At 41.9% G+C, this 15,641-nt stretch overlaps 1 protein-coding gene across 2 annotated transcripts in view; it reads right to left on the bottom strand.

The window, feature by feature from the left end:
• Window positions 1-14,381, bottom strand: part of NLK (nemo like kinase) — a 96,271-nt gene extending 81,890 nt beyond the window's left edge. Inside the window, exon 1 of one of the 2 annotated variants that reach the window (XM_082201250.1) lies at window positions 11,311-14,381. In XM_082201250.1, the coding sequence (XP_082057376.1) occupies window positions 11,311-11,765 (455 nt within the window). In that variant the 5' untranslated portion in view covers window positions 11,766-14,381. The remainder of the gene's footprint in view (window positions 1-11,310) is intronic. The other variant, XM_082201249.1, reaches the window with a different exon arrangement.
• Between the last annotated feature and the right edge of the window lie 1,260 nt (window positions 14,382-15,641).

Raw genomic sequence — 15,641 nt, 5'->3', positions numbered from 1 at the left:
CATGCTGGGAATGTTCTCACCCACAGTTCAGTTGCCTATCCCCATCACCCTGAGGGATCTTCTACCCATAGAAAGGATGAGTTCTCAAAAGTTCCATAGGAGATATTTGGTTCCAGCAAATGTAGAAAAAAGATATGCTGAGAAAAGAAAAAAAAACTCTGGGATAGCTACTTTTTCCTTTGCTGCAACTGGCTCTTCTGTAAAACTAAAGCAATTATAATCTGAAAGTGGAGACAATGTATTTCTGTAAACCAAGAAAACCTTTAATTAAAAACAATTAAAAATCTAAATCAAGCTAGGATATTATTATTATTTGTAATCCAAGTCCATGTAATAATAATATTTAAAAAGGTGTGTAATGCTGAGCAACTTTTCTGCAAGCACCCAAAGCTGCTTAAATTAATTCAAAAAATATGTTCAGCAGATTCTTGCAAGGCAAGGGGAGCTACTCTTCACCAATCCACCTCGCAAAGACTATTTACATATTGACTAACACCCATGAAATCTGATGATCTGCCCTTACTCAAGCATATTTCTGCAAACAATATTAGGGAGGAGAACGTAGCTAAGTAATAGAGCACACACACTTTGCATGCGAAAGATCTCAAATTCGATACCTAGCATGTCAAGTTAAAAGGATCAGGTAGCAAGTAACAGAAAAGACCTGCCTGTGATCCTGGAAAGTCACTACTAGTCAGAGAAGACAAAATTCAGCTAGATGGACATAGCCTGGCCTAATATAAGGCAGTTTGCTAGGTCCTTAAATTAAATCAAACTTCAGCTAGTTTTTAAATTCCTGATCTACCATGGAATCTTCCCATACTGCAATATGACCACCATGCTTTCATTTTGCAAGCTAATCAATTAGAAGTTTACCCAGAATCCTGAACTGACGTGTCTTGGCTAGAAATGTCATTATTCAGCATTTTTATTTTTATTTTTTTTTTATAATAATTTTTTATTACATTTTTTCCAAATTACAAAGAAAACAAAAGGAAAGACAGAACAGAAGAAAAAAAAAAAGAGAAAAAAGAACAGAAAATCATAACCATTTCGACAACTCACTTCAAATTTCCATTGGACTTCCCCACATCTCCCACATAATGCATTCTTGATAATAAAGTTATCAGCAAATTATACCCTTATTTCGTATGTTTCTTTATATTTTCAATTGCAATTTAAGTTTAAATCTCTTATTCTCCAATTACTCTAAAGATATAACATAATATCCTTTTTACCCGTTTAAACTTTGATTCTTTCATGAGTGTTATCAATTTCATAAATAATTAAATTTCATTGCTGGGGCTACCGTTCCAAATCATACGGCGTCTTATGTTTCATACAACTTATAATACTTTTGCAAATAGTCTTTAAATTTTTTCCAGTCCTCCTCCATTGCCTCTTCTCCCAGGTCTCGGATTCTTGCAGTCATCTCGGCCAGTTCCATGTAGTTCATCAATTGCGTCTGCCACTCCTCCAGTGTGGGCAAATCTTGGGTCTTCCAATGCTTGGCGATAAGAATTCTTGCTGCAGTTGTAGCATACATAAAAAAAGTTCTATCCTTTTTTAACACCTTCTGGCCGACAATGCCCAGAAGGAAGGCCTCGGGTTTCTTGGGAAAGGTGTACTTAAACACCTTTTTTAACTCGTTATAGATCATTTCCCAAAAGGCCTTCAATCTTGGACAAGTCCACCAGAGGTGAAAGAATGTCCCTTCAGCCTCCTTGCATTTCCAACATTTATTATCAGACAAATGGTATATCTTAGCAAGCTTGACTGGGGTCATGTACCACCTGTATACCATTTTCATAATGTTTTCTTTCAAGGCATTACATGCCGTAAACTTCATACCGGTGGTCCATAACCTTTCCCAGTCCTCAGACATAATATTGTAACCAATGTCTTGAGCCCATTTTGTCATGGCTGATTTAACTGTCTCATCCTGAGTGTTCCATTTAAGCAGCAAGTTGTACATTCTCGATATTACCTTGGTCTTTGGTTCTAACAGCTCTGTCTCAAGTTTCGATTTTTCCACCTGGAATCCTATTTTTTTATCTAGCTTAAAAACCTCATTAATTTGGGCATAATGTAGCCAATTTTGCACCTTATCCTTTAATTTTTCAAAGCTCTGCAACCTCCAATTACCTCCAATGTTTTCTATTATTTCCCAATATTTCGGCCAATATGCCTCCATATTAGATGTTTTCCGGGCTTTGGCCTCTATTGGTAAAATCCACCTCGGGGTTTTACTTTCCAATAAGTCTTTGTATTTTTTCCAGACCATAAATATTGCTTTTCTGACAATATGGTTTTTAAACATTCCATATGTTTTCCCCTTGTCATACCACAAATACGCATGCCATCCTAACGAATTATTAAAGCCTTCCAGATCTAGGACATCAGTGTTTTCCAATAAAATCCAATCTTTCATCCAGCAGAAGGCCGCAGCTTCATAGTATAACCTTAAGTCCGGCAGGGCAAACCCCCCTCTCTCCTTTGCGTCAGTTAGTATTTTAAACTTTATTCGGGGCTTTTTGCCCTGCCAGACAAATTTAGAAATGTCCTTCTGCCACTTTCCAAAACAATCCACTCTGTCCACAATCTGCAAGGCCTGGAACAAAAACAACATTTTTGGCAAAACGTTCATTTTTATAGCTGCAATTCGGCCTAACAAGGATAATTTCAATCTTGACCAAATTTCTAAATCTTTTTTGACTTCTGACCAACATTTTTCATAATTATCTTTAAATAGATTCAAATTCTTAGAAGACAGATTGACCCCCAGGTATTTCACTTTTTTAACAATGTTTAGTTCTGTTTCCTTCTGAAACCCCTCTGTTTCAGTAACCGTCAAGTTTTTCCCTAACACCTTAGTTTTTTGTTTGTTCAACTTAAAACCCGCCACCCGACCAAATTTCTGAATCAATTCCAAAACTCTTTTTGTACTAGGTTCTGGCTCCTGTAATGTTAAAACCAAGTCATCTGCAAATGCTTTCAGTTTATATTGTTTCGCTCCGACCCGTATTCCTTGTACCTGCCGATCCTCCCTTATCATATTCAGCAAAACCTCCAGGACTGAAATAAACAACAGAGGGGATAGGGGGCACCCCTGGCGTGTTCCTTTTTCGATATGAAGTTCTTCTGTCACCACATTGTTCACTATCAACTTAGCTTTTTGTTCTGAATAGATTGCCTCTATTCCATTCTCAAACCCCCTTCCCACTCCCATCCCTTCCAAGTTTTTCTTCATAAATTTCCAAGAAATGTTGTCAAAGGCCTTCTCCGCATCGATAAAAATTAACACTGCTTTGGTGTTAATATTTGTTTGTAAAAGTTCCAAAATATCGATAATATTCCTGGTGTTATCAAATAAATGTCTACCTGGGAGAAAGCCTGCTTGGTCCTTATGGATTACTTCATTTAGTACTTTTTTAAATCTATTAGCCAAAACATCCGCAAATATTTTGTAATCCACATTTAGGAGTGAGATGGGGCGGTAGTTCTTAAGTTGAGTCTTTTCAGTTTCCACTTTGGGTATCAGTGTGATGAATGCTTCTTTCCACGTATCTGGTGCCCTCCCTCCCTCCATAATCTGGTTGCAAACCTCCATTAATGGATGTATCAAGTAGTCTTTTAAGGTCCTATAATATTTGGAGGTAAGTCCATCAGGGCCTGGAGATTTGCCTAGCTGCATGTTCTGAATGGCATCCTCAATTTCCTGTTGTGTTATTTTGCAGTTCAAGATTGATCTCTTCTCTTGAGATAATTCTGGAAGGCCATTTTCTTTCAAGAATTGTTCTATCTCAGTTGCATCCTCGGATCCTTGTGTATACAGTTTTTTAAAATATTTCTGGAAACACTTTCTAATTTCTCCCGGTTTCTGAATGTTCTTTCCTTCAACTTCTAGATTGGTAACATAATTTAATTTTTGTCTCTTTTTCAACTGCCAAGCTAGCAGTTTCCCACATTTATTCGCCGACTCAAAAGATCTTTGTTTCATTTGTTTAATCTTCCATTCCACTTCTTGATTAATCAGTTTCACATATTGTGACTGGTGGAATTTGATTTCTCTTAAAATCTCCTTTGATTTTGGGTTTAATCTTAGTTTTTTCTCACCATCTCTTATCTTCTCCAATATCTTGTCCTTTTTACCATTCCAGAACTTTTTCTTGATCGTATTCTGTTGTATCAGGAACCCTCTCATAACAGCTTTACTCGCGTCCCAGATTATTCTTTTTTCCACCGAGGTATTCAAGTTGATTTCAAAGTAGTCCTTTAAAGCTTTTTGGGCCTTCTTTACAGTCTCTTGATCTCTTAACAGGTTGTCATTCATTTTCCATCTGAAGGAATCGGCAGTAGTAAATCTCATTTCCATTTTCAGTGCGTTATGGTCGGAGCATGTCTTTGGGCAGATTTCTATTTTTGTAGTCTTAGGTGCCAGCCCTCTAGTTGTCCAAATTTGGTCGATTCTTGTCCATGACAGATGGGCCTCAGAAAAGAAGGTTCCTTCTTTACCTAGGGGGTTTCTCGTCCTCCATAAATCAATTAAATCCATATTGTCAGTTAATTCGAAGAAAGTTTTTGGTAATCTTCCATCTTTGGTCAAATTCTGGTTCTGTGACTTATCCATAAGAGTAGAGACAACCCCATTCATATCTCCCATCATAATGATGTTAGAATAGTCCAGATAGTCCAGTAATGTCTCATGCAGCTTCTTGTAAAATTCTGATTTCCCCTCATTTGGTGCGTAGATTCCTAATATCAAAATTTTCTCTCCTTGGGTCGATATTTCAATAGCCAGGATTCTTCCTTGTTCATCTTTAAACAAGAATTTTGGTGAAAGATTCTCCTTGGCGTAAATCACCACGCCTCTCTTTTTAACTCTGTCTGATGAAATAAATTCTTGGCCTAATCTTTTATTTATTAACACCTTCTTGTGTAACCTGGTCACATGGGTTTCTTGCAGACAGATTATATCCAAATTTTCTTTCTTTAAAATGTGGAAGATTCTTTTGCGTTTTTCCGGGGAATTCACGCCATTAATATTCCAGCTATACAACTGTAGAGACATCCTGTATCAATCTGTTGTTACTCTTTATTGGGTGTCTTCTTTTTTGTCCGAATCCGAAGGTGGTGGCTCTTTTCCAAACTCTGGTGGTGGCCAAATAGCTACTGCTCCTTTCTGCAAGTCTTCTCCGTGGTCGTGTAGGAACTTCTGGCTGTCTTCTTTCGTTTTGATTTTTATCTTCTTTCCTTTGTATTTAAAATAAAGGCCTTGTGGGAACTCCCACCTGTATGGTATTCCGTTGCCTCTCAAAAGTCCAACTAGATCAGTATAGTTAGATCTGAGGTCCAGTAGTTGCTTAGGGATGTCCTTGTAGATTTGTGCTCTTCTGTCCTGTATCACAAGTGCTTTGTTAAAATGTAGGTCAAGTAGCTTGTCTCTCTCCTGTTTAGTCCTTAGAATGATCAAACAGTCTCTGGGCCTGTCTTTCCCGGCGGCTCTTCCCAATCTAAATGCAGTTGTTATTTTAAAATCTGTATCTTCATTTACACCCCAGAATTTAGAAAATTCTGCTGTTAAGAAGCCTATCAAGTCCTCTTTCTCAATCTCTGGGATAGAGCGTAATCTCAAATTATTTTCCCTATTTCGCAGTTCCACCAAAGACAGGTAAGCCTGCTGGTCAGTAATATGTTTGTGGAGCGGCCTTACCTCTCCTTTCAGTTCCTCTACTCCTTTTGCTGCGGCCTCTGCTTTTTGGTTCGCAGCCTCCGCCAATTTTCGATTTTCGGATGTTACGTCTTTTAGATTTCCAATATCTTGTGAGTGCTTAGCCACCTGTTCTGAAAGTTTGGTAATTGAGGATGTGGCTAAATCAATTTTTGCAGTTTGGTCATCCACTTTTTTATTCAAAATTGCGAATTGTTGTAGCATTTCCTCTAACAAAGTGTTAGATCCTCCAGATGCCATATCCTCACCTGTTGATTGTTCAGCTTCTTCAGCTGGAATTGTTGGCGAGGGTGCAGTCTGTAAAACAGCAGGGACTGAAGATCTACGTCCCTGAGAAAATAGGGTTGTTTGTGCCAATTTGCCTTTCCCTGCCTTCGACGCAGCTCTTGTTTTTACTCTGTCGCTCATTCCCCACCTGTCTTTGGATTCAAGGTCAGGCTGTCAAAAATTTCATGAGAAAGGCAGGCCTTGGAGTAAACAACCAAACCACAGAGAGACAAAGCAAAGTTGGTTCTCAGGAAATTGTAAATCCCAAGCTCCACTAGAGGGAGTAATGTTACAGTTCAGGGAAGAAGAAACAAAGTTTCAGTCGCCATTAAAGTTCCTGCAATTGAGTAAATTAACAATAGTCTTTGGAGAAGACCTTTCCCCTCTAGCAGAGCTCTCACAATGTTGCCACAAGTTTCTTAAAAGGTGCAAAGTACAGTTGTTAAATTGTATCCAACAGAGATGCCTCTAAATATCCATTTCCGATTTGTAATTGTATCTGCAAAGCAGCCTTTTGTCCCGCTGCAAGCCCGGAGTTGGGGTTTTTATAGTCTTTAAAATTTTTTAGTAAGTTCAGCAGAGGAGAAAGTCCCCATGAAGAAAATTAGAACCAATCCCAAAGAAATAAGAGTAACTTGCCTTTCAGTTTCCAGTTTCTCTAAGCGTATGATTTCTCTCGTTTTAAAGCCCTTCTGTGCTGCTTCCAGCCTGTCAAATCCTTTGCCTTTGATCACTAAGCACCATCGGGAGACGGACTTCCTTTTTCTCGTCTCCCGCTTTCAGCCAAATTCATAAATTTTGTAATCCAATTTCAGGTGAATCTTACTCACGAGTAGTTGGTTTGTAATCCAATGTAGAAGGAAGAAAGGTCGGCGCTCATCCGTAACAGCCGCGCGGCTTCACTCCCGCAGAAAGAGCGATGAATCCACAGCACCGCTTCCCCTCCGCGCTTCCGGAGCCCCTTACGGGGTCCCTTCTTCGTTTTGGGGGTCGCTCTAGGTGCCCGCCGGATCCCACGGCCACGAGCTCACTCTGCTCGTGGTTTTTCTTAATGGGTCGTCGCTTTGCCGCAGCGAACGACCCTTTCCTGCGGAGCCCCTCTTCGCAGCGCGAAGAGGACCGCCATTACTTGTTTCGCGCCGCCTCCGGAAGTCCCATTATTCAGCATTTTTAAACCATACTGACTTTTAAAGTGCCAGATCAGAGGGCAATTCTCTACAGGGAGCTCTGTACTGAAAGGAACTTTATGTGCTACAGAGCTTCTACTACATGGTTTGACTAAGGATATGTTACTATTACTCTCCACAGAATACTGGGCGCTATCCAACTAACTTTATACTTGGAGAAAAGCATTGAAACTAATGAGTATAAATTAGGCGTGTCCAATAATTTCAGTGGGTCCACACTGAGTAGGACTAACTTTGAGTACGGCCCATTGTGTCATGCACAATGCTTCAAACCTGTTTTCTGTTCCCAACAGAGAACAACTCACCTCCTGAAACAACAAGACTCCCTAAAACAAACACTGGTTCTTCATCAGCCCACCAGTGACATAACTAAAGCAAGTCTGTGGGAGAGTTTCACAAGAACCATTAGCATTTCCCCCCTACCAATCTCTGGAGGGCTCCTCTTTTAAAAGGGAATACTTTGGAGAATATGTTTTTCAAAAGCTCTCCACAGTCTAGCTATCAACACTAGACTGCTTTGGTTAAGAGTCAGGATTTACAGTAACATGACATTCAGGGAAAGCTACCAATACCACTTTTAAAAGACACAAGCGTGAACTCTCTGCCTCACTTTCAGCAAGCAACTGAGATTGAGGATTCTGAGCCAATTAAACAATGGACTCAATTCTGTCAATTCAATGGAGACCTTAGTTACAGCACTGTTAAATTCTTGCTGTTACATTATTTAAGTTCCCCACTTTTCACCAAGCTTTTATAAATTCAGTGGCTAGTAAATGAACCCAACACATGCTTACTTGTTGTCAGTTTATTCTGAACCACACAAAATGTAAGAGACTAGTGTATAATGCTGTTAAATCCACTGGGATTCTCTTACTGCCTAAGCAACTGAACTACCATTGCTTCAAAATCCACATGTAGCCAAAAGGGAGGCGATATCTGTCAATGATAGCAAACTTATCCTGCAAAGCCAAGCAAAAAGAGCAAGAGAACACAATGGGGCACATGAACAATCAACAGTAACAGCAGAATATGTATGAAAGTCTGCCAAGACATCATGCTTTAACAGCTTATGGCTGATGAACTATATCAGTGAACTGGAAAAACAGAAGTCAGCCTGCATCAAAGAGGCTATGAACACCAGCCATTTCAACTACAACCTAAAAGGCTACAATGGGGATACCAGCACTCAGACCACATTCTAAATAATTGGGTTCAACATTATCCTAAAATCGCTCAATGGGGAAGAACATTCCCTCAAGCCTCTCATTTAATTTTCCACATTCCCACGTCCCCCAATTGGTAGCAAAATGGAAGAAGCAGAGAAAAAAGACAATTTGCATCATATTGTGCATTCCAAAACTCCTTAATAAGACAGTAAGCATTCAGCATGGACCAAGTATCTACATAAATTGGCACCCCTTCATTTGGCTTAGAATTACCACAATTCTACACTACAAAATAACATTCTGCAACAGACAGATTCACCAGTTATATCCTTTTAAACATCATACTACATGGGTGGGCTACACTGGATCAGAAATTTCCAGCATCAAAAATTGCTTACATGAACAAGCCAACTTTACACTACTCTCAAACACACATTTGCAGCTGAACTTTCAGTGTTCAGCTCTAATTTAAATGACAGACCTCAACAGAGTTCAGAATTATCACTTACACAGCATTTCAGTTACAAGCTTCTAGCCACATACACTACAAAATTTAGCATGTGTTGTGCCTCTGAAAAGATGCGAAGTAAGATAATGAGGGCCTTTTATAACTTATTTGAAAAACTGGTGGTGTTAACTTTGCATTTAAGAAAACTCACTGCATTTTTTAAAAAGCAACCAAAACATCTTTTATGGGCTTCCACTCCTCCATCAATTACTTTACCTTAACCAAGTGCTGACTGAAAGTGTAACTAAGGCTGCAACCTAAATAGATATAAAGTCCCATTCAACTCAGTACTTCTTTCTTAGAATTATGCTATGAATGAGCTGCTGTAATTTTTATATCATTCTCTCTTATAAGAAAAGCTACTCAATTTGAATTTTTTTTATTTCTGTTGCTGTCAACTTGAACACACTCCTTGCCAATTATTCTAGATTTTGATCCTGCCCAAAGCATCTACACTAAAAATAATGCAATCATATTTTTCAATAAATAGCATATAACTAGAACTGCAAAAATACAATTCGCAGGTAGTAAGTCTTACTAAATTCAATGAGAGCTACTTCCAACTACACATCCCTAGGATTCACTGTTAAGATTCTCATTCACAGCATTTATCAAATAGTCTGCAGTAAAATATAATCCAAGAAGAGGATAGACAGCTATAAATCTTAATTTTTAATTCCAGAAGTGGCATAAGAAACACAGAATATACACTTGACAGAAATCAAATCATTAACTTGGAAGCATTCACTAATTACAAAAAGATTCATCTTAGGCCCTTAGCCGTTCCCTGCTTAAGTAACACTTCTATGCTGAAACCTGTTTAAGCAACACATTTGTATGATACTATCAGTTACCAGTCTAAATCCAACTGTGCCTTAGCTGTCAAAACCACTCTACTCCACAGCACTCTATTACAGCACATATTAATCCAGTGAATCATAGCATTAACACATGCAATGATTTTAGTTCAGCTAAGTGAAAACTACAGCATGACAGCTGAGGCAAGCAAAGCATTCCTTAAAGTACAAAAGAGGATTTTTTGCTGATTCAAGAATTGTTATCCTGGAGGTAAGAATACAATACAAACAGGGGGTAGCTTTTTATTGGATCAATTTCCTGCGCAACTGAAAACCTCTCCCCTTATACATTTTGTGCCTCTTACATTCAATGGGCCACATGACTGTTTAGCTCAATGCAAGAAAAGTTACAAATACAATCCAAATCCATTTTATAAATGTCTACATAGATTTTTGGTTAACATTCTGCTTCGATACCAAGACAGGGATAATTTCCCTCTTTTAAAGCCATTCTTAAACAAGGCCATGCAGAGAGTCATTAAAACATTTTGTTTCCTACATAAGGCTCCTAGGGTTTTGTAGCTATGACGGCCCATGCCAAAGCAAAGCAAGATGGGGGGGAAAAAATCTGAATGAAGTGCAAAGTCCTAAGATAACATTTAAGAAATACATTGTGTGATACTGCACGGGAAATGCAGACTCTAATCACCTGCCAAAACCAAGAGTCCAAAAGAAATTGCTTCCAACTCCAGTCACTGGATTCAGAAACCAACTTTTCTCCATTTGCATTTAAGACACACATGAATGAAATTCTATTACTATTAAAAATGGCTTTCGGATGCAACCCAAGCTACTGACCTCTAAAACACATAATAAATGCTTCGGCAGTAACAGCAGAATGTTTTGGAAAATCTAAGCAGGTTGTATTTGTCTCAAGGCAATGATGTCGGACATAATCCAAGCCAATTTAGGTTGCAATTTTACACTCACTCACCTTGGGCTGCAAATACGTCCCACTGAATGCAATGGGACTGACTTGCATAGGATTGCGCTGTTGAGCTGCAGCTATAGAAGAATCAAGAGCAAACCACCTACCGCCCAGGAGTAGGTAAGGACCTGCAAGTACCAATAATGCCAGCTTCCACTTTTTAAAATAAAGTTTTTTTGCCCTCCAATAGGGGAGAAGGCGAGGGGAATAAAGTTTGGAAATGTAGACGAGGCTCTAAATGGTAAAAATCCAAGAAATCCAAATGAATTAAAGTTATGAAATACAGATGTGCAAATTCACCTTACTATTTCTCCAGGAACTGATACATTTTTTTCAATGTACGCAAGTGACAACCTGATGACAATCATTACAGCAAAAAGATAGCAACATTTTGTTTTGATACCTGCCACAATAACAGAAACACTTCATTCGTGTTAACTATGTGCCACTAAACACACATACAAGTTGAAGCTCCCCCAGCTCATACATTTCTAATGCACTTTCTAATCTCCCTTTTTTCTGGTGGGAGTGGACACCATCTGCTACAGACTTGAACAGGCACCTGTTGAAAAGTAGCGTGTTGGCATTCAAGTTCAAATGGCAACAGGAATATGCTGTGGCTTGGAAGCCACCAGAGTGCAAAAGCTGTTTGCTCCCCATACTCACCAAACTACACCAAAGGCTCCATATCCAATAGGCCTGTCTGGTTCAATATCCAGTTGCTGTTGTGGATGATGCGAGTGCTGATGATGGTGCGCTTTGACTGCAGCAGCTGCTGCAGCTTGTACCTGAGCTGGGGCTGCTGCTGCTGGTCCAGGGGCTTGACCTGGTGCCGGTGATGGAAAATATGGCTGCTGCTGCCCTGGGTTTAACATGGCCGCAGCGGCCGCAGCTGCGGCTGCAGCAGCAGCCGAAGAAGCATGTTGCTGTACGGGATGTACTGCAGCTGCAGAGCCTGGGTGCAAGTGGTGCTGAGAGTGGTGGTGGTGATGGAGATGAGGAGGGGGAAGATGAGGAAGGTGGTGGTGGTGATGATGGTGGTGACCTGCTGCTGCTGCAGATGTACCGCCATTGTAAGCCGCCATCATTTTTGCGCTGGCTGTGGCACTACAAAGAGACATTCAAGGTGATGCCCTCTCGTTGGATAACAACTGGGTCAAGCTGTCATTTGGCCACAAAAAAATGAGGTTTGCTACACTACCACAAGCAAGTTGCCCACCTTCAAAAACATGGAGCTCAACAGGCCTTTATGTCTTCATCAAGTCAAGAAAAATGGAGTGCGCATGTGAGCATGCAATAAACCCCCTACCCCCCAAGATGGCCAGTGCAGTTGGTACTAGAACGCCATCCTTCTTATGTTTCCTCTGTGCCAGTCTTGAAATTTGTCAGTCCCCTTCCCCCCCAGAAAAAGGATGAAACTTCACCCCCCTAGAAAATGTTAGGAGTACTGACAAGCCCACCCCTTCCATTCCCACATCCTTTTCATTTATCTCTTCAAAATGTGTAGGAAGGTCTTCAAGGCCTTCTACAACTCTACTCTCTGTTCTGTGTATATATCCATCCACCTTTAATATTAAATGTGGATATGAGCAACTTCCACTATAAGGGGAAGGAAAGTGGCTATATAAATCAAGGAAGGCTGTATAACTGGGAAATGAAAATAAGTCCAAAAATTGAAAAGGGGATGAAAAAGATGGAATGGAAGTGGGAGAAAGAGTCAGTGAACGATAATCAAAATGAGGCAGGGAGGGGGAGTGAATAAAGAACAAATGAAGCTCACAGAAGAGACTTAAAAATGATGTGCAGAAAGCAAAAAAGTCAGGTAACAGAAGTTATCAAGGACAAGGAATAAAAGGTTTCAAGAACTTTTGGAAGGGAAAAAAACAAAAACAAAAGAAGAATGAAAGAAGATAACCAAGAGAAGAATGGGGTAGGAAAACGTAGTTTAAAGGAGAAAAAATCTGGGAAGGCTAAAAAAAATGCAGTTAAGGGAGAAGAATATGGAAATTAGGAGAAAGAACATGGAGAAAGAATGAAAACAGGGCTGGAGCAAATGATGCTTCAATATGGGGGAAAGAATAAAAGTGTGATCAAGCCACAAACAGGAGATGAGAGAATCCAAACACGTCGCAGTAAATGAAAGAAATGGATGCTTTTCCTGTAAGGATGGGAGATGGAAAATACAAGGAAGGGGATGCAAAAACAGGCAAGAAAAAGTACAAGGGGGACAAGGAAATGTCAGGGAGAGAAAAGCATTAAAATATGATGGAGATAAAATAATCTAAGCTGGCTATTTATAGAGAGAAACAGAAACAGACTATAGGAAGCAAACGTATAAATGTGGAGAGAGCCCTTAAAAAGTGGGGAAAGTGCTTAGAGATGAGAATATTTTTATTTTTTAAAAAGGAAAGCACTGTAGGTAGATCAATAAAAATTTAAGAAATAATAAAGAAGCAAAACAAAGAATGAATGTGTCAAGGTGAAGGGTTCCCCCCCTTAAATTAAAAAGATTATAGAAGCTGAGATGAGGGATGATGAGAGAAACAGGGAGAGAGACGGAGCAACTAATGTACAAGAAAATAATACAAGTTTCTTGAAGAGAGAAAAATGTCAATGGGTGTTGACAGGAAAAGCTAAAGGAGGAACTGAACTGAAAGGTGGGGGGGGTGAAACTTATTTATCAAACAGATAATTAAAAGATGCAGGAGTAAGGACTGCAAAAGCTGGGAGAGAGGGAGAACAAGAACGTGGTAGAGAGCGAAAAGAGAGAATAAGAGAGGCCGAATGAAGAGAGAGAGAGAGAGAGAGAATGTGGCAGGTGCCAAGAAAGGAGAGAGAGGCTATGGAAGGTGATAGAAAAGAGATAAAAGAAGGGAACGCGGAAGGTGGCGGTGAAGGGGGACAGCAGGCAGCAACGCTAGCGAGCCAAGTCAGCCAGCTTCAGTTCGCTTCCCCACCCACTCCTCAACCCCCACTGCCTCCCTGGGTGGGTCTGAGGTGGGCGCCCTTGCCTTGACAGCCTGACCCAGAGCGGGCGGGGGGTGAGGAGAGAGACAGATAGGAAGGGAGGACGGGAGGAAAGGCGAGGCAAGCTGAGGGACCGGGGCGGGGTGGGGGGGGACGAGCACACGGTTGGCGGCGGCGGTAGCTACAGGCCCCCCCGCCCCGCTGTGTGGAGAAGCCACAGGCGGGATGGAGATGAGGAGGGATGGGGGGCGGGCGCCGGCCGGGGGAGGGGGTCGCGTGTGGGGCGCCTCGGCGGGGTCTCTTCCGTTGGGGGGCGGGAGGGATGAGGGGAGAGGTCGGGTGGGGGGGTCACTCAGGCCCCACAGCGCCGCTCCACGTCGACGACGACGGCGCCCCCCCACTCCTCTTCCTCCACCTCCTCCTCCAGCAGCCGTGGCCGCCTCCTCGTCTTCCTCCGTCGTCCCCTCAGGCCGCCGGACCGGCCGCGACTCCTCGCCGCCGCCGCCACCTCCTCCGCCTTCTCCTCACGGGAGCCCCAGAGCGGAGCGCAGAGCGAAAGAGCGGCGGCGACGGAGGCGCGCATGCGCGCACCCCCGGCCTGCTTTCGCTTTACTCTTTTTTCCTCACCCGCCTTCCCATAGCCGGGCGGCGGCGTGTGTCTGTGTGCGCGCGCGCGCCTCCCTCTCCCTCTCTCTTTTTCTCTCGCACACTCTCATACACAGAAACACGCTCGCGCTCATCCTCTCCGTCCCGTCTCCTCTTCCTCCCCAACCAATGGGACCCATCCCCTCGAAGGCCGCGGCGGCCAATAGCAGAGCAGCGCCCAGCCCACAAGCGGGACTTGGGATTCGACTCTTCTCTCGCTCCTCTGAAGAGATCAAAGAGGGTGGGTTGGTGGGTGGGGTAATAGGCACCGCCCATTGGCCAATCAAACGCTCCTCCAGGTTGTCGCCCCGCCCCTGGTCCCGCCATTTACTATTTTTTTGCCGATGAGACCCCGCGAGACTCTCTCACCTCACGCAACCTTCACCTACATATTCGGTCCGTGGAAAAGGGGCGGGTGGCGATCGATTTGATTGGCTGGCACCGCCGCGATTTAAAAGGCACTAGCCAATTAGGTAGCGCGGCTCTTGTAGGGCTTGAAATCCTGTTTCGTTTTAGTTTTTAATTTTAAACACGCACAAAGAACGAACACGCTTTGAACCTGTCGCTCTCTCGTCTCCGAGTTAATGAGTGAAGAATTTTTAAGAGGTGCTCGAAGACTTTAGAAAGCGTTATACCGGCAGGGTGAGGCAATTGGTCACTAAGTGAAGATAGACAGCCAAGTTGACGAATCGGAAGGTCAATCTCCGACAGTAAAGGCGGCGCCATCGAGAAACTGTCCTCCACAGGGACCAGAGTTCCGATAATAGACTAATTAGAGGGCGGGACTGTGGACTGATGAACAAAGAAGGAAGCCAATAAAAGTGATGGGGCGGGGTGAGACGAGGACACCGCAGGATGAATGAGGAAGGAGGAAATGGGGGTCAACTTCGGGCCTTCGAACGTGGGCGGGACTTAAGGTTTAAGTGAGACAGCGAATGAAGGCTTGGCAAGGCGAAGGGCCTCATTGAGGAGAGGTTTGTGTGGGTGAAAAAAGAGTAGGTTAATACATATGCTAACTTTTAATGCACCTTAGAGGAATAAGCAATATATTGTTTTACTGGTTTTTAAAAATGGTTGGGGGTTTGATCGATTTATTTATAGAACTTGTTAATTCATAGTCTGCTCTTCAATTTTTAAAAATGGTTTGAATATGTTATATATGAAAAGATATTTAGATATTTTACTATAAAATATAAGGAAAACCTTAGAATAAACTCTCTTTTATTTTTGGCCTGATTGTCATTTAATTTGAAGTATCATAGCTGTTCATGACTGGGTGGGACGCGGGTGGCGCTGTGGGTAAAAACTCAGTGCCTAGGACTTGCTGATCACATGGTCGGCGGTTCGAATCCCCGCGGCGGGGTGCGCTCCCGTCTTTCGGTCCC

Source organism: Podarcis vaucheri, assembly GCF_965113315.1.
Source record: "Podarcis vaucheri genome assembly, chromosome: 15".
Classification (NCBI taxonomy): domain Eukaryota; kingdom Metazoa; phylum Chordata; class Lepidosauria; order Squamata; family Lacertidae; genus Podarcis; species Podarcis vaucheri.
Note: the sequence above shows the minus strand (reverse complement) of the source record. Positions and strands in the feature narration are given on the sequence as shown.